The sequence below is a fragment of the Engraulis encrasicolus genome, unplaced genomic scaffold, assembly GCF_034702125.1.
Source record: "Engraulis encrasicolus isolate BLACKSEA-1 unplaced genomic scaffold, IST_EnEncr_1.0 scaffold_140_np1212, whole genome shotgun sequence".
NCBI lineage: Eukaryota > Metazoa > Chordata > Actinopteri > Clupeiformes > Engraulidae > Engraulis > Engraulis encrasicolus.
This window is the reverse complement of record NW_026944911.1, coordinates 1-24,170: the sequence shown is the minus strand read 5'-3', so window position 1 is coordinate 24,170 and position 24,170 is coordinate 1. Positions and strand designations below refer to the sequence as shown.

General features: G+C 38.9%; 2 protein-coding genes across 2 annotated transcripts; both read right to left on the bottom strand.

Moving 5' to 3' along the window:
- Nucleotides 1–1,857: 1,857 nt before the first annotated feature.
- On the bottom strand, nt 1,858–18,848 carry LOC134442286 (uncharacterized). Its single transcript, XM_063192522.1, has 7 exons — nt 18,794–18,848; nt 15,982–16,110; nt 8,664–9,492; nt 8,183–8,296; nt 7,868–7,969; nt 7,633–7,728; nt 1,858–2,481 (listed from the first exon to the last, which is right to left on the bottom strand). The coding sequence occupies exons 3-7, from the start codon at nt 9,410–9,412 to the stop codon at nt 2,382–2,384; spliced, it is 1,161 nt and encodes a 386-aa protein (XP_063048592.1). The 5' UTR covers nt 9,413–9,492; nt 15,982–16,110; nt 18,794–18,848; the 3' UTR covers nt 1,858–2,381.
- Nucleotides 18,849–22,250: 3,402 nt separating this feature from the next.
- On the bottom strand, nt 22,251–23,542 carry LOC134442287 (uncharacterized). Its single transcript, XM_063192523.1, has 2 exons — nt 23,398–23,542; nt 22,251–23,269 (listed from the first exon to the last, which is right to left on the bottom strand). Exon 2 carries the CDS (start codon nt 23,258–23,260, stop codon nt 22,301–22,303), a length of 960 nt encoding a protein of 319 aa, XP_063048593.1. The 5' UTR covers nt 23,261–23,269; nt 23,398–23,542; the 3' UTR covers nt 22,251–22,300.
- Nucleotides 23,543–24,170: the final 628 nt, after the last annotated feature.

The following is a 24,170-nucleotide window of genomic DNA, read 5'->3' as shown; positions in this document are numbered from 1 at the left end:
GTTTTTAAAACTTTTCAGTAAAACTTTTTCAAACATTGTGTTTGGCCTCGTATCTCATGCACCATGTATGTAACAGGGGCCCAATTTTACGTATACACATGGGATAATGCACCATGAGATGATGCTTAGGTAACAACCTTTTGTTAGGATATAAGTCCTTGAACAAACCATGGTGCTCTGATATTAGGTGCTTCAAATATATGGTGATGCATTGGGATATAACTGAAGAAAAAGTGAAAGTGAAATGGGCCAAGGTCAATGGAAGAATGTTCAGACCAGAGTTGGCTGTTTGTGTGAGAACTGATAATGACATGCTGGTTTTCCATGTAATCAAGAATGTTCTCATCAAAGATGAGCAGGTTATCTTGATGACAGATGCTCTTAAAACACGTTGTTTAGATGAACATACCCATGCATACAAGGTTTCACATACCACTGGAGACCCTTTTGTGTTAGACATTAAGACTCTAATGTACAGGAATGTTGATGTACTGACATCATATGGTACTGATGACGATTTGTTTATTGTACCTCATTGTTTTATGTAATCCTGATTTCATCTCTCTCTCTCTCTCTCTCTCTCTCTCTCTCTCTCTCTCTCTCTCTCTCGCACGCACACCTCTCTCTCTCTCTCTCTCTCTCTCTCTCGTTCAAATGTTTGTCTTTATTTTATGTAATTGCACTGTTTATTTTTTATTTATTTATTTATTTATTTATTTTTTCATTTTATTCATTTGTTATTTTACTGTACTACTATTTTACTACAAATGTGTATTTAATTTATAATATACTATTGTATATTACTAATGTACTATTTTATTATTTTTTACAAGTTTTTTGGAATTTGTAATTATGTGAAACTGAAAATAAACTAAGACATGGGAGTACAATTTGTTTATTTTTATTGGTTTCTCTGGAGAGAGTTAGTTTTTAACTCTTTAATTGATCATAAACATCTCTTGATGTAGAGTAAAAAAAAAGTTAGAGTTAAATTAAACAACTCACAATAGAGTTAATAAAATGTCAGAGTAAATTAAAACGACTCATAATAGAGTCACGTTAACTCTGAACTGAGTATATCGTATGAAGAGTAAATTTCAAAACACTCTAATTTGAGTCTAATCGCATCACGCAGAGTAAAATATTTACTCTAAATGGAGGAGAATTTACTCTAGAAAAAATACTCTTTCAAAAGAGTATTTTTTACTCTTTTTAGATAGGGACCAAATACTATCTGTGGCAGAGTAAAATTTTCTTCAATTTGAGTAAATTTTACTCAGGCAAATTTCCTGTGTAGGTCCAAAGTGTAACGGAGAAAACTGGAAGATGCTAGTTCAATTGCACACGCTTCAGTTTCAAGAACAGTGCATGGAGATCCTGCATAACAGTATTTTCATTTTGTCTGGAACTAAACTAGACCATTACTTTTTCTGAAAATGTGTCTTTTTAAAACATACAGTACAATCTGACTAGCTGGGTATGTTGGGTGTGTTGACTGCTCTAGTGTCAAAGACAGATAAGACTAGGTACATCATGATACCGACAGAAATGGCATCAGGTGAGTCCTGTTTAATTTGATATGTGTTGTGACTGAGATGTTGGAGAATGAGTAAGGACATGATGAACAATAACTATACTACAGACTTGTGAGAACACCAACCAGTGGGAATATAACAACACAAACATGCCGGAGGGAAGAAGGAATCTCACACTTTGGAGTGTTCACATATGTGAAGAGATTGCTGAGTGGGTTCAGGTGTGAAATACCCTTACTCTACGCAGATTTTGGAAATAATTTGTTGGCTTCAGATATTGTTCACTTTTCAAAACTCATTATTGGTGTGCACTGCCTACCAATGTGGTTGGGGATGCTTTGCGATGCAATGCACATATGAATGCACAGAAAATGTGTCTCTACCTTAATATGGTCTCTATTGGGGGCTGCTGTGGCACAGCGTGCTAAGCCCCCTACATTTGGTTTTACATTGCCCACAGGGACCCCGGTTCGAGTCTGGCCGGGGTCAATTCCCGACTCTGCCCTATCTCTCTCTCCCAGTCATTTCCTGTCTACTCTCACACGGTCCTATAATAATAATGGCCAAAATGCCCCCAAAAATACTTTAAAAAAAGGTCTCTAACACGTAGCTTACCTGAATGGTGGTCTATTCGGTCCACTGAAATTTGGGCCGTCTTTCTTGGAGCAATCACTGGCCAAACTGGGGTCTGGTGAGTCTGGTCTCTTTGGTCTTATTCCACAATATTGATAAAGCAAAGTCATTCACACTGAATATTAAGGTGCATCAAACACCCCTGGTTCAATATGTCTGCTTTAAAAAAACACAAAGTGTGGCTCTACCTTACAATGGTCTCTAACACGTAGCTTACCTGAATGGTGATCTATTCGGTCCACTGAAATTTGGGCCGTCTGTCTTGGAGTTTTCACTGGCCAAACTGGGGTCTGGGGAATCTGGTCTCTGTGGTCTTATTCCAGCATAATAAAAATGGAAAAAATTTGCATGAATGTGCATGAATAATTATAGTTTTAATTATGTTAAATTGAAGACATTTATCCACACCAGCATACGGCAGTGCATATACAATATATCAATGTGGCGGCGGCGCTTTACGATGCATGTGTGAATGGTGTTTACATGACAATACTGAAAGGGGACATATTATGTTAAAATAAATTGAGAGGAAGTGAGAACAGGGCTCTCTCAGAAAACAGGGAACAGGGCTCTGGGGAGTCATTTCTCATTGGTCTTATTACAAAATATTACAGAAAACTAAAACCAAAAAACCCACAAATAACTGTTGACTGGAGAATGTGAACAATATGTTTCAATTATGTTAGACTAAAGGCCTATAAACACAGCATATAAACCAATGTTTCTATGGTGTATTTTGTTATTAGTGTTTTAAATCTATTTAGAGCAATGTACTTAATAAACACACAAAGTATTACATTTCCACATTTGATCTCTAACACGTAGCTTACCTGAATGGTGGTCTATTCGGTCCACTGAAATTTGGGCCGTCTTTCTTGGAGCAATCACTGGCCAAACTGGGGTCTGGTGAGTCTGGTCTCTTTGGTCTTATTCCACAATATTGATAAAGCAAAGTCATTCACACTGAACATTAAGGTGCATCAAACACCCCTTGTTTAATATGTCTGCTTTAAAGAAAACACAAAATGTGGCTCTACCTTTAAAAGTCTTTAACACGTAGCTTACCTGAATGGTGGTCTATCCGGTCCACTGAAATTTGGGCCGTCTTTCTTGGAGCATTCACTGGCCAAACTGGGATCTGGAGAGTCTGGTCGCTGTGGTCTTATTCCAGTATAATAAAAGTGGAAAAAAAATCATACAAGCACCAAATTGTAAGACATTTGTGCATGAATAATTATAGTTTTAATTAAAGCCGCGAGCGGCGATGACGGGCCCTCGCACCTCGGCTCAAGGCATATCGCCCGAAATCCCATCACATCCTGCCCAAAACAAAAATGGAGTCTCCACGACGTTCGGTTCACGAGATAAAGATATTTAAGAACTCCACTTTTAATGCAGTTAATTTGCCTACCACATGGTGGCGCTATATCAGGTTGCCATAGTAGGCATATAGAAAAAGGTTTATATTCATTACATGCATGAACACGTGCATTTGCACTGTTTTAAAAACACTGCAAACTAAAATGGTGGCCAACTTCCTGTTTCAATAAGAGGTCCAATTATCTCACTTCCTGCTGGGCGTGGCCATGTCAGTGCATGACATTTTTTGTTCATTTTAGTCAGTTACACATCCATAAAAATTTTGAAGTCCGTAGCTTGAACTTTATGCTGAACCCGCCCCATAGGCCCATGACTTAAGGGGGCGCTACAGAGCCCATGAACCGAGTTAGGGGTGGGGCTTGTTTGGAGAGGTACGTGCTGCCCTACCAAACACCTGTGCGAAGCAACATTGAAAGATATGCATGGCAACCCCCTCAGAAAGGGCACAGTGGAGGCACATTTTCTGTCATTTTTTCATCAGAATACATCAAGCCGCCATCTTGTTGTCTTACAACATATTGAAAATTCCTTCGCAATATATCATCTGCAATGTCTTAAGATCATTTGCAAATTGAAACGAAACTGAACAGTTGTACGGTTCAGGACGAGTACATCAAAGTTCATGGTATGACAATTTTGTTGTATGTCAAAAGTTGCATTTCAAGTCCAATTACCTCACTTCCTGTTGGGTGTGGCCATATCATCCTAAAGACTTTTTTGATTGGCTTAGTGAGATACACACACAAAAAAATGTGGAGTCTGTAGCTTCAACTTTATGCCGGTCCCGCCCCTTAGGCCCATGACTTTAGGGGGCGCTACAGAGCCCATGTGCTAAGTTAGGGGTGGGGCTTGTTTTGAGAGGTACGTTGTGGCCTACCAAACACCTGTGCAAAGCAACATTGAAAGATATGCATGGCAACCCCCTCAGAAAGGGCACAGTGGAGGCACATTTTCTGTCATTTTTCCATCAGAATACATCAAGCCGCCATCTTGTTTTCTTACATTATATTGAAAATTCCTTCGCAATAAATCATCTGCAATGTCTTAAGATCATTTACAAATTGAAATGAAACCAAACAGTTGTACGGTTCAGGACAAGTACATCAAAGTTCATGATATGACAATTTTGTCGTATGTCAAAAGTTGAAATTACAGTCCAATTTCCTCACTTCCTGTTGGGTGTGGCCATGGCCTCCTGTAGACTTTTTTGCTTCTCTTAGTGAGATACACACCCAAAAAAAAATTGGAGTCCGTAGCTTCAACTTTATGCCGGTCCAGGCCCATAGGCCCAGGACTTAGGGGGGCGCTACAGAGCCCATGTGCTGAGTTAGGGGTGGGGCTTGTTTTGAGAGGTACGTGCTGCCTTACCAAACACCTGTGCGAAGCAATGTTGAAAGATATGCATGGTAACCCCCTCAGAAGGGTCACAGTAGAAGAACATTTTCTGCGATTTTGTCATCGGACTTCAGCAAGCCGCCATCTTGTTTTCTTACAATATATTGAAAATTCCTTCGCAATATATCATCTGCGATGTCTTAAGATCATTTACAAATTGAAACGAAACCGAACAGTTGTACGGTTCAGGACAAGTACATCAAAGTTCATGGTATGACAATTTTGTCGTATGTCAAAAGTTGACAAAAGTTCAACTTTAAGTCCAATTACCTCACTTCCTGTTGGGTGTGGCCATGGCATCTCAAAGACTTTTTTGCTTGTCTCAGTGAGATATACAACCAAAACAATTTTGGAGTCCGTAGCTTCAACTTTTTGCCGGTCCCTCCCCATAGGCCCATGACTTAAGGGGGCGCTACAGAGCCCCTGGGCCGATTTGGGGGCGGGGCATTTTTGGAGTCCTTCGTGCCCACATACCGAATGCCTGTGCCGAGTTTCGTTAAAAGTTACGCATGGCAACCCCCTCAAAATGGGCCCGACGTGCGGTAAGAAGACAAAAAATAATAAAAAACATTGCAAGAACAATAGGGCCTCGCACCCTCCGGTGCTCGGGCCCTAATTATGTTAAATTGAAGACCTTTATCCACACCAGCATACGGCAGTGCATATACAATACATCAATGTGGCGGTGGTGCTTTGCAATGCGTGTGTGAATGGTGTTTACATGACAATACTGAAAGGGGACATACAGTGCCATGAGAAAGTTTGGGCGTCCTTTTGGAAAATCATTACATCGGTTTATCTCTCGTTGAGTTTTTAAAGTAGCAACTTCATTTTAACATATGTTAAACTGTAGGGAAAGAGCGACATTTCAGCAGTGGAAGGATTTTCATAGGTGTTACAGAAACAATTTTATATGGATTTAAACGAAAATAGGTGTGTGCATAAGTATGGACACACCAACGAAGGTATACCATTAATATGAAGTAGAGCTCACCTTTGCTGATATAATGGCCAGTGGATACTTGCTATACAAGAAGACAAGTTCCAACTGCCTGGTGCTACTGAATAGTGGCCAATTGTTCTATCCAGAACCTCTCTGATTCAATCAGGTTACTCAACTGTCTTCTTCAGACATCCTGGTTCAAATAAATCCATTCTTTTTCAATCATGGTGATACCTCAAGATTGGTATGACCACTTCAAGCCATTGTAACTCATTGTTGAATTTTGATCAGTGCAGTGTAATCACTGTCCTGCTGGAAAGCCTAAACTCAGCTCTGTCTTAATTTTGTGACTGACACTTGAACATTATTTTGAAAAATCTGCTATTTGAAAGGAATTAGTGAGGCCCTCAACTGTAATAAGTTTTACAGTGTGTATGCGAGCCATGCAGACCTATAGCAAGGTATACTTAAGGCCAGATGTCATAGAATTTATGTGTGCATTTTTAGCCATGTCTACCTCTCATTGTTAAGGTCAAATAACTCTAGCTCAGTCTCATCTGACTACAGTATGATTTCCCAAAATGCTTTTAGCTTGTCCAGATAATCTTTCTGCATAAGTTTAGCAACTTATTTCTGATGGATACGCAGGTAAGCTTTTTTATGCATCACTCATCCAATGAGATTTTGCCTTGTGAAAAGTACATGCGAAAGGACCCATGTCTAAGTCTGCACTATCAGCAGCTATGGTCTTGGAGTTCTATGGAGGTGTTCTGTAGTGTGCCTGTTACCATTCTTACCATCCTCTACCCACGCCTTTTAACTATTTTTCAGCAAACTGCATTTTCCTTTCACGAGTACCATTCCTGTGGCTTTCCATGCTTTCCACTCAAATGGATTTCCATTTCTGGGTGTGGAGAAACATTGTCCAAGACTTCCAGATTACTTTGTTTACCTTTCTCATTATTCATAGTAATGCATCATCTTTGTTTGAAGTCTGCAAAGAGTTGTTCAGAGTCCACTATATTGCCACTCCCCAAGATAGAATTTAGGACAAGCCCAGTCTGCTATTATGTATGATAAATAACATTTTAATGACCACTGCTGCCTTAGTGACTGAAGGGATTCTAAAGTCATTAAAACCAGTTAGTGTTGCAAAGGTGAGCTCTACTTCATATTAATGGTATACCTTCTTTGGGGTGCCCATATATATGCACGCGCATATTTTTGTTTAAATCCACATACAATTGTTTCTGTAACACCTATGAAAATTCTTCCACTGCAGTTATGTTTCTCTTTCCCTACAGTTTAACATATGTTAACATGAAATTGCTACTTTAAAAGCTCAATGAGAAATAACCCAAAGTAATGATTTTCCAAAAGGGCGCCCAAACTTTCTCATGGCACTGTATTACAGTATGTAAAAAAAAATGAGAGGAAGAGAGAACAGGGCTCTCTCAGAAAAGAGGGAACAGGGCTCTGGGGAGTCATTTCTCATAGGTCTTATTACAAAATATTACAGAAAACTAAAAAAAATAAAAAATAATAATAACTGTTGACTGGAGAATGTGAACAATATGTTTCAATTATGTTAGACTAAAGGCCTATAAACACAGCATATAAACCAATGTTTCTATGGTGTATTTTGTTATTAGTGTTTTAAGGCTGTTTAGATCAATGTACTTAATAAACATACAAAGTATGGCACCACCTTAAATTTCCACCTCTGATCACTAACACGTAGCTTACCTGAATGGTGGTCTCTCCGGTCGACTGAAATTTGGGCCGTCTTTCTTGGAGCAATCACTGGCCAAACTGGGGTCTGGAGAGTCTGGTCTCTTTGGTCTTATTCAAGAATATTGATAAAGCAAAGTCATTCACACTGAAGATTAGGGTGCATCAAACACCCCTTGTTTTATATGTCTGCTTTATAAAAACACAAGATGTGGCTCTCCCTTAAAATTATCTCTACCACGTAGCTTACCTGAATGGTGGTCTATCCGGTCCACTGAAATTTGGGCCGTCTTTCTTGGAGTTTTCACTGACCAAACTGGGGTCTGGGGAATCTGGTCTCTGTGGTCTTATTCTACAATATTGATAAAGCAAAGTAATTCATAATCATACTGTGCAACCAACTTATAAGACATTTCTATGATTAATTGTGATGTAGAAAATTGAATTCCTAAATTAAATTCTGTTAAACCGGAGGCTTACTTTGGGATCTTCTGTGGTGCACAGGGACACATACATACAGTATTAGAGGAGAAAAAACAACAAAAAACACATAGCCTAATTTTACCTATGAGGCAGTTTGTCCTGCTCAGTGAAATTGGCGGGGGCTGTCATGGAGTCATCACTGCCAGTATCACTATGCACACCGGCACCTGGAGAATCTGGTCTCTGTGATGTAATTCTGGTGTATTCAAAATACAAAGGCAATCACATGTGTACGTAATTCACAATAACACGAGATAACAAAAAATAGTAGGCAACATGTGGAAAATAAAACTTAAACGGCTCTAGGAAACACGAGAAGGTACTGTGCTGCCTACTTGCCTGGATTGCAAAAAATAAATTATACATCTTGGGTTTGGCAAGTATGCAGAATTCAGAAAGCTGTGCAATACGCTTCTGTTATGCGTGTACCTCTGTCACGATCATCAACTTGAATGTATTATGATTCATTTTGTTATCACGTTAAAGTCATATGTAGCTGATCAGCTACCAGCATATTAGTTGATCTAACTACAAACAAGACTTAGTAAAATAGGGCTCCTTACCTGGAATGTGAATCCTGAGAAGCATTTATGCCAGGAACGGCTAGTTGAGTGTCTTCAAAAGCATTCATTTGAGAAGTTGGTGAAACTTCCTCTTTTTCCTCACTGAGGTTCTCTTTAGAAGCATATTTCTCCTTTTCAGTCCTCCTAGAGCCATCTGGGCCTGCATACCTTTCTCTCTTGAAGGTCTTTATCTCAGAGTTACTTTCATCTCCATCTGTGCTATTAATTTCACATGCATGTCTAGAATCTGGTTTTCTGAGCCTACCGTAAACTTTCATGTTGGTACAAGAACTCTGGTCTTTTAAACTTCCAAACACACTCATTTTCATTAGCCTAGCTCCCCCCTCCCACTCCCCAGAGAGGACCAGTTTGGAAGTGCCAACTAGATCGCCCCTTCTTAGCTCTGCTGAGATACACATTTGTGAAGTATTGCCGTGGTCCTCAAATTCGCCCAAAAGGCGCATGTTTGAGGTGTTATTTCCATCAGTATACTCCTTTGAAAGTCTGACCTTTGCATTATTACCATCTACCTCATACTGCCCTAAAAGCCTACCTTCTGAAGTACTTCTTTCAGCCTCAAATTCAACCTCAAACTCTGCTGAAGCATGGATCTCTGATGCGCTACTATCCGATTCGCCCTCATCATTGTTATGCTTTGACTGAATCTTTGAAGAGCTGGCAGTGTCCTCATAGTTCATTGAAAGCATTCCATCTGAGGTGTCATCCTCAACCTCTCCTGAAAGACTCATTTTTTTAATCAACTGCCTTTTTGACGTCAATCCTTGCGGTCATCTGAGAGATAGGTCCAAATGAATACTGTTTCACTCATCTATAAGGACATGAAAGACACAGTAAATGTGTTGTCTTCATCCATTGAGAGTGTATTATATGTCTTCATCAGAGCATGAAACATTTAGGACATAATGATAGTGGTGCTTAAAGGTACACTGCGCAGGAAATGGTCAAAAAAGGTACTGCGACTATACTGCTCATTGAAACTGGGTTGCCTTTTGCCAAATTTGATATTTTCATGAAAGTTTACGTAAAGTAAAAAAACCTAATATTTTCTAATATGGCCCAAGTACAGTCATTTTTGCAGCTAAAAATGGCTATTTGTGGGAATTCAAAATGGCGGACCATGGAGAAGATCCCCCTTTTCATGTAATAAAAATGCAATTTTTCCAGTCATAATGAATACTTAGAATTTGATGGTGGTGGTAAGTGTTCATGAAAAAGGTAACATTAGTGAATTGGATAGAATGAATTATGGAAATAAGCAACTAAAAATCTCACACACTGTACCTTTAAACTTCACGAAACAAAAATTTTAGGTGACTAAGATTATTTGCATCAATAATATTCTTCATATCAGTATTTGTTTCATCTTTCATTTTCTCAGGAAACCAAGATGATCACCAGAAGGGGTCCGCATACTTTTTCGTTCATTCATTTTTCTATTTTGTAATGAAAGTTGAAATTTTAAAAAAGGGTGCAACCATACACGCAGAAATGACCTGGTCCGTGTACTTTTTCGTTCATTCATTATTCTATTTTGGAATGAAATATGAAATTCAAAAAAGGGGGCAACTTCTTGTTTTGATTAAAGCAATACAAGCAGAAATGGCTGTATTTTGTTTTCTGCATGTGTTACTTCATACCATAATAGCATTATAAAAAATGACATTTTTGATCGTTTTTCAATTTGTGATATTTGTCTATTCATTTGTTGAATTTCGTTTGACTGACCCCTCCCCCTCCGTTTACCCGAAAGGAAAGTTTGCCTGAGTCGCATCAGAAAAGGTCTAGCCAGCGACCAAACGACACACAGAACAGAAGCTTGAGCCACTGACACAACAGAAAAATAATAGAATGATGAAAAACAATTTTTTGCGATGTGCAGGCTAGGCCTATGCGCAGCACGCGTGATGGTTAGGCCTGTATTGGAGCGTGCGTCCGCCTTATAAGATAGAGACAAAATTCCCTTTATGTTATGGACTCAACTTTATAGCCTAAATAAAGGCTAAAGTCTCTGGAATCAATAACCTATTATACCCTTTCACATGTAGTAATATGCATTAGGGAGCAAACAGTCCAAAGCAGTGTTCTTGCGCAAACTGTTGCGTATTCTGGCAAGTGTAATGAGCTGAAGCGCGCGCTCTCCATTCCAAGTTTTACGCACGTTGAATACACATTTCACTTTGGTGTATTTGAGACATTAGTGATATTGTTGGAAAGCAATATGTCCGGGTAGATACACCTAAGGCAGGAGATGAACTGGGAAACTGATGCTGATCGTCAGAACTGTCAATGTTCTCAATGTTGGATTAGGACGCTATAATAGCCTATATGGCCAAATACAATCAAGTCTTAAGCACATGAAATGGCCTTGCGTGGTTAAATTGGTTGGTAAGTTTCAGCCAAAAAATAGACCGTAAATCATTCTTCTACCCCCCTCTAGGACGCCCTACTCAATGGTGGTGGCGCGTATGCACATGCTTGTGGCGCTAGCTTGATATGGATATGCAGCTATCTCGACACAAATTACACAAATTCTTCGCACACTCATCACAGATCGACCACATCTTTGAAGTATAGCAACGTTCTGAATAATGCATCAACAATGCCTGCAAAGTCCGTTTACCTCCAAAGAAACCAACCAGCCTACCAGGATTTACTCTCAGGTCACCCGAATTCTGAATAAACAAAAGACGCAATTCAGAAGGACGTTTTTCTGTATTGCTTTTCTCCCTTTTCTAAGATTCAGCGTTTCATTTTCAGTACCTACAAAATATCAAAACATGGCACTTGGTTCCATTTCATAAGTGATATTCAAGCGTAAATCATAAACGAGTCCTTATTCCTTTCTCGTGTGATATTCAAAATAGAATAATGAATGAACGAAAATATACACGGACCTTGGCTGCATTTGGTTTTCTGCATGTGTTGTCTCATACCATAATAGTATTATAAAAAAAGACAATATTTTGATTGTTTTTCAATGTGTGCTATTTGTTTATTCATTTATTGGAATTAATTTGATTGACATTTCCGTTTACCCGGAAGGAAAGTTAACAGCCCGAGTCGCACCAGAAAAGGTCTAGCCATACGAGACGCTCCAGACTTAGCCGGAGCCAGAGCCATAACAGAAAAATAATATAATGAAAACGATTGTGTATGGCAAGTTTATTAATGAGCTGAAGTGTGTGCTCCTTCCTCGCGCTTAAAAATCACCCCTGTTTTACGCACATTTAGGCCTAATACACATTTCACTTTGATACATTTTGGACTTTCGTGCCGTTGGGAAGCCAGTGTCCACGTAGACTACACAGGTAAAGGCTAGAGATGAGCTGGGAAACGGATGAAAGATGCTGATAATCAGAGCTGTCAATATCCTTTTTCAATGACAGTTGGTCTCCCCTTCCCGTCAAAGTTATTTCCTGGTGGTCGCACAGTTGTCTCCCACTGTAACGGCATCTGCGCTATTGATTGAACAAGGCGGAACATTGTGCTCATGAACCCCTCGACACTTCTTTTGGGCGCTATCATTTGACCAAATACAATCAAGTCTGAAATGTTGTTGCGAATATTAAATTGACTGATACGTTTAAGTCAACAGATATATAGTAAATCATTCTTCTACTCCCCTTGAAAGGGCGTGCCACTCAGGTGATGGTGGCGCTTGCATGCACGTGCTGCGCTTGCTTGCTATGGTATCTAGAGAGCTCTAGGCTCCACAGCGTTGTCAGCGTCAAAAAAATTCTTCGCACACTCTTCACAGATCAACCACATGTTTGAAGTGAGCAAAGTTTCGGAATAGTGTAGCAAATGCTTGCAAAGTCGGTATTTGCCTCCAAAGAAACCACTTATAAACTCAGCTCTAGGCCTACAGGTCATCCGAATTCTGGGTGCTAAAGAAATCAAAGACGCAATTCAGAAGGATGTTTTTCTTTATTGTTCTTCTCTTTTTTCTAAGATTCAGTGTTTCATTTTCAGTTCCCAAAAGATATAAAAACATGGCACTTGATTCCATTTTATAAGTGATATTCAAGCGTAAAACACCATAAACGAGGCCTTATTCATTTCTTGTGCGACTTCCAAAATAGAATAATGAATGAACGAAAAAATACACGGACCAGAAGGCCTTGGCTTTAACAGTCTACCGATTGCATATTTAAAATCAGATTACAATTACTGGCAAGAATGTTTAAGTTTTATTATAAGGAAAACATAGTGCATGGGTCAAAGGTGTGCAGTTGAGCAACACAGAATACAGTATCTTACAAAGTTGACATGAACAAAGCAGTAAGTCATTCACAATGTTTCAAGTTGCCACTGAGATGATTTAAACCATTATTTTTAAAGCAACAAATGCTTATGTCAAAGGCAGAGTATGTACTGTAGTTTACAACCAGAATTGATGCTGCCCATTTACAAAGGCCCATCATATTTTTCATGGATATACCACCACCATTAATTTCTTGTGACTTTTCAGACATGAATAGGTGGATCTTCACCAAGTCCACCATTTTGAGTTACCAGTCATGATAGACATCTGTCTTATGTGTACTTTGGCTAGTCCCCTTAATATTAGTGACTAAACACACTAAACCTTTTGAACTTATTTGAATCATACCGTGTCGATTTTCATGATCTATGAACAATCTGTGAAAACATCTCTGTGTGTGAGACCCAGGGAATGTGCTATAACCCGTTTTGTTTTGTGTTGTTTCTCAACACCCACATCCCTGTGATTCTTAACTTCTAAGCATTCTTCTAGAACACCACCCGCCTTCCACCCCATCTAAATGACATTAAGACTCTAACTTACAATGGCAGGAAAAAACATACATGTAAATATTAACTGCAAACAAATAGCCTATCTGTAGAATTGAATCAGTTGAATCAGTTTTTAAGCCTGCAGCTGACCTAAGCAGTACAATCTGAGGATAAGCTAAAGCTGAGTGCAAATGAATTTCATGGCTAAATTAGAACAATACCATCACAACTCGCCTACAATAACACGGCAAGATGTTTTCATTAGTGCAGGGGAATTTTACTTTTTTAAACAAACATTACATTAACCTGTTATTCACTTCATGTCAATCAAGTCAAGTGTACTTTATTGTCAAAAATCTATGTAACAGGGTTATTTGAAATTGGGTTTGACCAGTCTCCAATGTGCCGTTTAACTAAAACATTTAAATGAGACATTGATAATAATCTCTCACTCACACACACACACACACACACACACACACACACACACACACACACACACACACACACACACACACACACACACACACACACACACACACACACACACACACACAACTAACCTACTTATACCTGAATGTACTTTTTTTTTCCCTCTGACACATTCATTCACAACATACAGACAGATACACACTCACACATGTGCTGTTTTCAAACACTAACATACACCTACTGATATAGATATGTTCAATACAATAGCACGTGCACACACACACACACACACACACACACACACACACACACACACACACACACACACACACACACACACACACACACACACACACACACACACACACACACACACACACTTTTTTTTTTTTTTTTTAAAGAAAAGATGATTCAAAGTTCTGTCCTTCTTGAAACCTGCCAGCCTATTGCCTACTGAAGACTGAAGAAGAACACCAGGTTTGGTGTGGTCTCTTGTTGTTGTTCAGTTTGGTATTTCATGTTTCTGCTACACTAGCTTACATTCAGGTTGTGTTGCCAGGACCTTTATACAATGATTAGGCCAGTGCAGACTGTTCAAAGGTGTTCTAAAATGCAGTTTAGTTTCAAAAGGTACACTGTGCAGGAAATTGTCAAAAAAGGTACTGCAACTATGCTGCTCATAGAAACTGCCTATTGCCAAATTTGATGTTTTCATGAAAGTTTACTAAGTAATGAAATAATATATTCTAGTATGGCCCAAGTACAGTAATTTTTGCAGCTAAAAATGGCTATTTCTGGAAATTCAAAATGGCGGAACATGGAGAAGATCCCCTTTTTCATGTATGAAAAGTGCAATTTTTCCAGTCATAATGAATACTTAGAATTTGATGGAGGTGGTAAGTATTCATGAAAAAAACATAGCATGAATTCTGGAAATAAACAACTAAAAATCTTGCACAGTGTACCTTTAAAGTATCTCATTTCCTGAAACATGTTAATTGGATGTCATGGGTAATACTTAAAGAAGGCAGAGTATGTTGTTTATTTCCTTGCCTGGGCCCGGGAGGCTTGTGCCGTAATCAGTCCTTGCCACCACCATTCATTTCAAATGTAGACTTTTTAAAGGACCAAAATAACACTAAAAAAACTGATTCGAGTCACACTCACACAGTCAGTATGTATATGAGACCCAAAGAATGTGCTATAACTCGTTTTGTTTGTGTCGCTTCCCACATCACCCCAGTGATTCTTAACTGCTAAGCATTCTTGTAGGAACCCCCCCCACCCCCACCCCCATCTAAAATATGTTTCGACACTTACCTCTTACCATGGTATGAAAAACATAAATATTAACTATTGTACTTTAAAAATTGTCTGTAGAAATACATCGGTTTTTAAGGGTGCAGCTGACCTAAGGAGTGCAATTTAAGGATGAAAGCTAAGCACAAAAAAAATTAACAAGTTGTCATGGTTGAGTCAGGAGCCAAAACTATGATAATACCGTCCCAACTTACCCACAGTAACATCATCGAGACGTTTTCATCAGTGCACAGAGGGGAATTTGACTTTGATCATCTAGAATTGCTGAGCAAATACTGTATAAAATGAACCAAACCTATTGGCCAATAAAAAAACATGTTTCAAAGTTATGGCCTTCTTGAAACCTGTCAGTCATTTTAATTTCATATCAACTATTAAAACATAGGCTATTGCCTACTGAAGACTGAAGACTGAATAATTTTATACCAAATTTGTTGTGGTATAATTTCTTGTTGTTGTTCTGTTTAGTATTTTATGTTTCTGTTACACTAGCCTACGTATATTCAGGTTGTGTTGCCAAATCTCAAAAGTGATGGGACCTTTATACAATGATTAGGCCAGTACAGACTGTTCAAACGTGTTCTAAGACGCAATCTAGTATCTAATTTCCTGAAACATGTTCATTTGTAGATGTCATGGGTAATAGCCTACTTTTAAATTAAAGAAAATAAATAATACAGATAAGTTTACAGACTCTTTGCTGCATCATTTAAGTCAGAAGTTACTGTACGCTAAATATATGTAGTAACTGCTCTCTAAAAAATAAAATAGCTCATAATAAAAGCCTCACCGTGAGTGATGTTCGAATCCATCCATCTTTCAGGTATGAAGTCTTCACTTCCTCTGTCCTCTGTTCGACTAAGACATTAAGCCAAAGTTCACATCTATAGCTGAGGCTGATAAGCAGTACCTGTCAAACCTGTTGGAAAACATTGCCATCACAATAATGAAAAGGAGATGAAAAGGTGTAGGCCTACTGAGAGTTCCTAACCATATCATCTCCCTATGTAAGAAATACTTGAAGAGTTCTTTTCCAAAACGCTATATCCACCATTTTTGACTTTTTGCATTTTAATATTGGAATTGACTGATAAGTAGTCCTTTCATCTATGTGTGAATTCTTGCCTTTCAAATGTTTTGAGAACATGCTTTTTAAACCTCTGTAAAATGCATTTTTTAATGCAATTCAATGGAATGCCCAATACAAAAATGTCAATTCCCCAACATTCTATAAAGTGGATACATCTCATTTTGGAAAAGAGCTCTTCACTTGTACGGCACCAAATGATTTAAAACGTCAATGAAATAAAACGTCAAACTTTACTTTGACAATAAAAGCCTTCATGGGCACTCAGTATACTGTAGATACTAGATCCGCTGTGCTCCATCAGATGTATGATCTAATGTTTACAGATTTCTAAAGGTAAAGAAAGGAGAGGGGGTGCTCGCCCGCCTAGAGCACCAAACTGACTAGAACCTGCCCTGTGTGTGTGTGTGTGTGTGTGTGTGTGTGTGTGTGTGTGTGTGTGTGTGTGTGTGTGTGTGTGTGTGTGTGTGTGTGTGTGTGTGTGTGTGTGTGTGTGTGTGTGTGTGCGTGTGTGTGTTTGTGTGTGTGTGTACATGGTGACAAGAAGGAAAACAAAGGAAACATGAAAAGTTTTGAAAAAATAAATTACAATTACTGGCAAGAATGTTTAAGTTTTATTATAAGGAAAACATAGTGCATGGGTCAAAGATGTGCAGTTGAGCAACACAGAATACAGTATCTTACAAAGTTGACATGAACAAAGCTTAGTAAGTCATTCACAATGTTTCAAGTTGCCACTGAGATGATTTTAAACCATTATTTTTAAAGCAACAAATGCTTATGTCAAAGGCAGAGTATGTACTGTAGTTTACAACCAGAATTGATGCTGCCCATTTACAAAGGCCTATCATATTTTTCATGGATATACCATCACCAGTATTTATGTAAGCTACTGGATACCTGAATTTCCCCCTGGGGATTAATAAAGTTACTCTACTCTACTCTACTCTACTAGTCATTAATTTCTTGTGACTTTTCAGACATAAATAGGTGGATCTTCACCAAGTCCACCATTTTGAGTTACCAGTCATGATAGACATCTGTCTTATGTGTACTTTGGCCAGTCCCCTTAATATTAGTGACTAAAATTACACACTAAACCTTTTGAAATTATTTGAATCACACTGTGTCGATTTTCATTATCTATGAACAATCTGTGAAAACATCTCAGTGTGTGAGACCCAAGGAATGTGCTATAACCCGTTTTGTTCTGTGTTGTTTCTCAACACCCACGTCCCTGTGATTCTAACTGCTAAGCATTCTTCAGGGACACTACCCCCTCCCCCCATCTAAAAGACATAAGACTCTAGCTTACATTCAGGTTGTGTTGCCAAAGCTCAAAGTTAGGACCTTTATACAATTATTAGGCCAGTGCAGATTGTTCAAAGGTGTTCTAAGACGCAATTTAGTTTTAAAGTATCTAAACATGTTCATTTGTAGATGTCATGGGTAATACTTAAAGAAGGCAGAGTATGTTGTTTATTTCCATGCTGCCCATTCACAAATGTTTATTTTTCACTGATATGCTGTTGATTTTCATTACCTATGAACAATCTGTGGAAACATCTCAGTGTGTATATGAGACCCAAAGAATGTGCTTTAACCCGTTTTGTTTTGTGTTGCTTCTCAACACCCACGTCACCCCAGTGATTCTTAACTGCTAAGCATTCTTGTAGGAACACTCTCTCCTCCCCATCTAAAATATGTTTTGACACTCTTACCATGGTACGAAAAACGTAAATATTAACTGTCGTACTTAAACAATTGTCTGTAGAAATACATCGGTTTTTAAGGGTGCAGCAGCAGCTGACCTAAGGAGTGCAATTTAAGGATGAAAGCTAAGCACAAATTCAACAAGTTGTCATGGCTGAGTCAGGAGCCAAAATTAGAATAATACCATCACAACTTACTCACAATAACAATCATGAGACGTTTTCATTAGTGCACAGAGGGGAATTTGACTTTGATCATCTAGAATTGCTAAACAAAAATAAAATGAACCAAACCTATTCACCAATAAATAAAAAACATGTTTCAAAGTTCTGGTCTTCTTGAAACCTGTCAGTCATTTTAATGAAGAGTGCTACAGTTTCATATCAACTATTAAAACATAGGCCTATTGCCTACTGAAGACTTAATAAGTCCACCAAATTTGTTCCAGTATATTTTCTTGTTGTTGTTCGGTTTAGTATTTTATGTTTCTGTTACACTAGCTTACGTACATTCAGGTTGTGTTGCCAAATCTCAAAAGTGATGGGACCTTTATACAATGATTAGGCCAGTACAGACTGTTCAAATGTGTTCTAAGATGCAATTTAATTTTAAAGTATCTAATTTACTGAAACATGTTCATTTGTAGATGTCATGGGTAATAGCCTACTTATACGTTAAAGAAAATAAATAATACAGATAAGTTTACACTCTGCTGCAACATTTAAGTCAGAGGTTACTGTACGCTAAATACATGTAGTAACTGCTCTCTAAAAAATGAAATAGCTCATAATAAAAGCCTCACCGTGAGTGATGTTCGAATCTATCCATCCATTCAGGTATGAAGTCTTCACTTCCTCTTCCCTCTGTTAGACTAAGACATTAAGCCAAAGTTCACATCTATAGCTGAAGCTGATATGCAGTACCTGTCAAACCTGTTGGAAAACACTGCCATCACAACAATGAAAAGGAGATGAAAAGGTGTACTGAGAGTTTTCACCATAACATCTCCCTATGTAAGAAATACTTGTACGGCACCAAATTATTTATTTAGTCTGTATAATTTTTTAATACAAAGGGGGTGTTGTCAGGTGTATGATGAGGTCAAGGGGGCGTTGGGAGGCTTTTAATGAGGCCAAGGGGGGATTTGTTCAAAAAAACGTTGAGAGCCCCTGATTTAGAACGTCGAGTGAAATAAAACATACTCAAAAGCATTCATGGACACTCAGTATAGATAATAGATCCACTGTGCTCCATCAGATGTATGATCTTGTGTTTACAGATACCAATTTCTATAGGTACAGAAAGGAGAGGGGTTGCTCGCCCGCCTAAGGCACCAAGCTTTAGAACCTGCCCTGTGTGTGTGTGTGTGTGTGTGTGTGTGTGTGTGTGTGTGTGTGTGTGTGTGTGTGTGTGTGTGTGTGTGTGTGTGTGTGTGTGTGTGTGTGTGTGTGTGTGTGTGTGTGTGTGTGTGTGTGTGTGTGTGTGTGTGGACATGGTGACCAGTAGGAAAACAAAGGAAACATGTTTTTATACAAAGCGGATTCCAAAAAAGTTGGGACACTTGCATTTCCAAAACATTCAGTATGTTAATAAGCTAGAGCATTGTGCACAGACAATATATAAGTTGTTGAAGTAAAGCAGAATTATTGTTTTGAGGTTATTGCGTGATCATTTAAAATTTCACCCTTGCAACAAATCCCAAAAAAGTTGGGACAGGGTAAACGAAATGCATTTAAAGTTAGATAATGCTAAACACAACACAAGGGAGGAGACTTAACGGTTAAATATCTTTACTGGCATAATTTTATTTAAAAAATAGATATTCAACTTGTTAACCCTCTTGTTATGCTTAATATGTGACATACCCTGACGGCACAAAAACAATTTTGTCACCTGTTTACTCTTATGATGGAACGATACTGTTGGAACATAGTAGAGAATTATGTGGCAATATCTAAAGACTGTGCTCCAAAACATAATGCCTTGGTAGCTATGGATGCTATTAAAAATCTGTATATATCATTCAGCATTCATTTTAGGGTGCCACATGAGTAAGAGGACCATAAACAAGGCACTATTGCACCCTCTTACCATCATATATGCTGTCTTTTAGACTGACCACTAAAACAAGCTGAAATATTATTTTTCTGTGTAACCTGGGGGGTGCATGACGCCATGATTTTCAAAAAGGATTAAATAGTTTCCATTCTGTAATCAGAGGACAGTTCCACATGTCTTCTGGGTCCACCTAGAATGATCTTTTCCACATGCAATACAGTTAAATGTCTGTATGATGTGCATTAATCAAGCGTTGTGTTTTTGGTCAATTTTTCAACAGTTGTCATTGTGGGAGAGTCATAGTGTGCTTATTTTCAATGGGTATTTCATGATCTCATAACTCATAAAATGTTTTCACAGAACTTAACATTACAGAAATAGGACTTATAAGCCTGCAATTTTGATAATTCAATCTTTTTGTGTAATAAATCAGTAATTAGTCCCTCAACATATTCACTTTAGACTGACACCGCCTCTGTGTACTGGTCTTTTATTTGTGCATTCATGTTGGCAGTCAGTATAGTTCCTTTTAAAATGGTCTTCCTTGGGTTATTTTGTAGAATTATCCAACTATTACAACATGTTTTGGCCCTGTCCCAACTTTTTTGAGATTTGTTGCGTGGGTCGAATTTTAAATGAACACATATTTCCCTCAAAACAATATTTTTGCCTCGATTTAACAGTTGCTATGTTGACCTTGTGCCATTGTGCATCTTATGCATGCATTGAATGTTTTGAAAATGCCAGCATTTTGATTTTATTCACAAAATACTAAGTGTCCCAACTTTTTTGGAATCCGCTTGTACATGTCGTGTGTGTGTGCAGTTGTTAAACAGGTATTTTGCACGGACCCACATAATGCATGTTTTTCGTTTTATGAATCTAATAAATGGGGGGGAAGTATATCTGACCCTTTCAGTGTGTCCAATGGAGTTAGGCAAGGTGGCATTTTGTCCCCTGTTTTATTTAATTTGTATATGGATGAACTGTCTAGACAATTGAATGGCTGCAACACAGGGTGTATGATTGGTGGTGTTCTAGTCAATCATCTTATGTATGCAGATGACCTTGTGACCTTTAGTCCAAGTAGTGCGGGGCTGCAACAGCTTCTTAATGTATGCTCTGAATATGGCGTGCAATTTGACATAAAGTATAATTCCAGTAAAAGTGCTGTTTTAATATGTAGAACTAAACAGGATAAAGGCCTTAAATTTCCTGTGTTCAGACTGTCAAATAACCCTCTTGATGTCTGCAAAAAGATAAAATATCTTGGTCACTGTATTACAGAGGATATGTATGATGATGATGACATGTATAGGCAGTGTTGTAAGCTATATGCGCAGGCAAACACTATAGCCCGTAAATTTACATTTTGCTCCACACAAGTGAAAGTGGCCCTGTTTAAGGCATATTGCACACCTCTTTACACTGCACACCTCTGGTCTTTATACAAGAAGTCCAGCATGCAGAAGCTACAAGTTGCATACAATGATGCATTGAGAATCTTACTTAAGGTTCCCAGAGGAGGGAGTGCTAGCCTGATGTTTGTCTGCGCAGGAGTAAGCACACTGCATGCACTTTTGAGGAACTTGATGCATAAGTTTACACAGCGCCTGGATGTTTCTACCAATAGTATAATGGTGGCACTTTGTAATCCATCTGTGAGTAGTGCAAGGTATACATCCAGGATGAGAGCTCACTGGACACAATGTTTGTATAGATTGTAGTCATCTTATTCTGTGCCTTTTTGTGTTGTGTTGTCTAATCTGTATGGTTTGTCATGATGTGTATAACCTATGTTTTGTGTTGATTTGGGCAAGTGCCTGTCAAATAAACTGAAACTGAAACTGAACTGAATCTAATAAAAAGAAACACAATGCAGACCTATTGCTTCTCATATAAGGGGAAATAAATAAACTGTCCTGAGAATTTGGAAAGCACGATTTTGAATGGGTAAACATTCTTTACATTGGTAATTTTTAAACTATAGGGTTTCATTAACTGTCCTGAGCTTATGGATAGTATAATTTTGGATTGGTAAACATCATTCTCAGACTATACGGTGTCATGACCATAAATAATTGTAAGCACAAGGGAACTGTATGTTTGCTGTCTATGTTCTCAAACTCTAATATAATAAGCAAAACAACAGTTTATGGAATCATGTATGTGAATAAGGTCAGCAAGGAAAGATACCAAAATTAATAAATATATTTTTTATTCCCACTGATATACAGACACTGCATTCAACTCACTTCAGCTTGCTTAGTACATCTTGGGCAAGCTTCCTACTGTACTTGTTAACTTTATGGTGCCCTGGCATCCATCCAAGCAGGAATCTGTGAAAGTCCGTCCAGGCATAAGCAAACATGTCCCTCCATTCCGCCTCAAGGTCCTTGAAATTCGCCTGTTGGCCAACAGCTGCCCTAAGCTCAGAAAAGTAGTAGTCCAACAGCTCGGGAACTCTCTTTTCACATTGTTTCTCATTCATACAACTACCCAGAAAATAAATCACGTCCTTCATTCCACAGCCTCCCCCCACATACTGGAAGTCTACGGCTGCCACCCCTCCACTTCCCGTCCCAGAGAAACAAAAGTTGGCCAATTTGGCATCCCCGTGTACAATAGTTTTGAACTGGCAGTTGTTGAGTATCCTGTCTATCTCGCCAGCGAATTTCTTCAGCTGCTTGTCTGACATGGCTTCCAATTCATCGGGTCTGGTCTCCAGGTGCCAGTATGTTCCTATGGGCCATAGCCCCTTTGGTTCGACCCCGAGGAAGAGCGCATGGAAGTTGGCTAGCCAGCTGAGGCATGCCCTAATCTCGCCGTCCTTGACACTATCCCTTCGCTCATCGAATCCAGCCACGTCGAGATCCTCGAGGACAATCACCTGCTCATCGCCGAAAGACCGAGCAGCGAGGCAAACGGGAATGCGGCAACGTTCGTTAGTGGCATAGTTCTGGTACCAATATGTCTCCACCTGGTACGAGCGCACCTTGCGCTGGTGAGACATGTCGGTATTCCATCCACCCGGGTGCGAGGACTCCTGTGGGAATTTCACGTGTTTGACCACCACAGACGGACGGTCACAGCCTTCCAAGTCAATTTTCGTTATCTCCCCATATCCACTCCAAAGAGTTTGTATTTTGGCACCTTTGCGCGCAGCCTTCGCTCCGGTCACCTGCAGAATTAGATCCTGATATTTTTGCATCCCAACGGCCTATTTAAAAAGAGTAAATACAACTGTGTAACTAGCATCTATTGTCAACACTGATCAGACATCAACACTTTATGACAGGCTAAAGATAAATGGTGCAGGAGGCGACTGGACAAGTAACAAAAACCAACCTCGTTCTGTTGTAAGTCAAATGGGAGTCTTTCTACCGAGGAAAAATAAATTCAACATGTTATTCGAAGTACACGTCGACTCCTACAACTTCATTTCCAGCGAGGGCAAGGGGCATTTCATTTACAACATGTATTTCACAGTGAGCTGAGCTGTAGCAGAATTTCTTCTGGTGTTTTATGTCGCACTGATGAATGCATTGCCATCTATTGGTAAGGAGTAACCTTGAATGTGTGTGTGTGTGTGTGTGTGTGTGTGTGTGTGTGTGTGTGTGTGTGTGTGTGTGTGTGTGTGTGTGTGTGTGTGTGTGTGTGTGTGCGCGTGCGTGCGTGCGTGCGTGCGCGTATGCACGCGTGTGTATGGTTTACTTAAAAAAGTAGAACAATCACATCTTGCAATATTTTTACTCCCTTTATTTTATTTATTTTCATTATGTCATATTTTGCCACATTAGGCACAACACTAAAAACATTACAACATGGCAATGCAAAAATGGCATCAAAGGCATTTTAAAAAAAAAATCAGAGTGTGTTTCCTTAGTTCTGTAGTGGTTTCATTTGGGAAGACTCTCTGGTGCTCCGGACCTCTACTTCACACAGGGTTAAGTATTTCCATCTTCCCGGCAGACTGATGCTGACATAGCGGCCCTCCATATTGTGGCACTGAAAAGAGACGGTCTCTCCCTCTCTCATCTCATCTATAACGGCACACCTGTCAAATAAACACAGGCAAGAGATACTTATTTAGATTAAATATGAAGTGAAAGTGAAAGCCA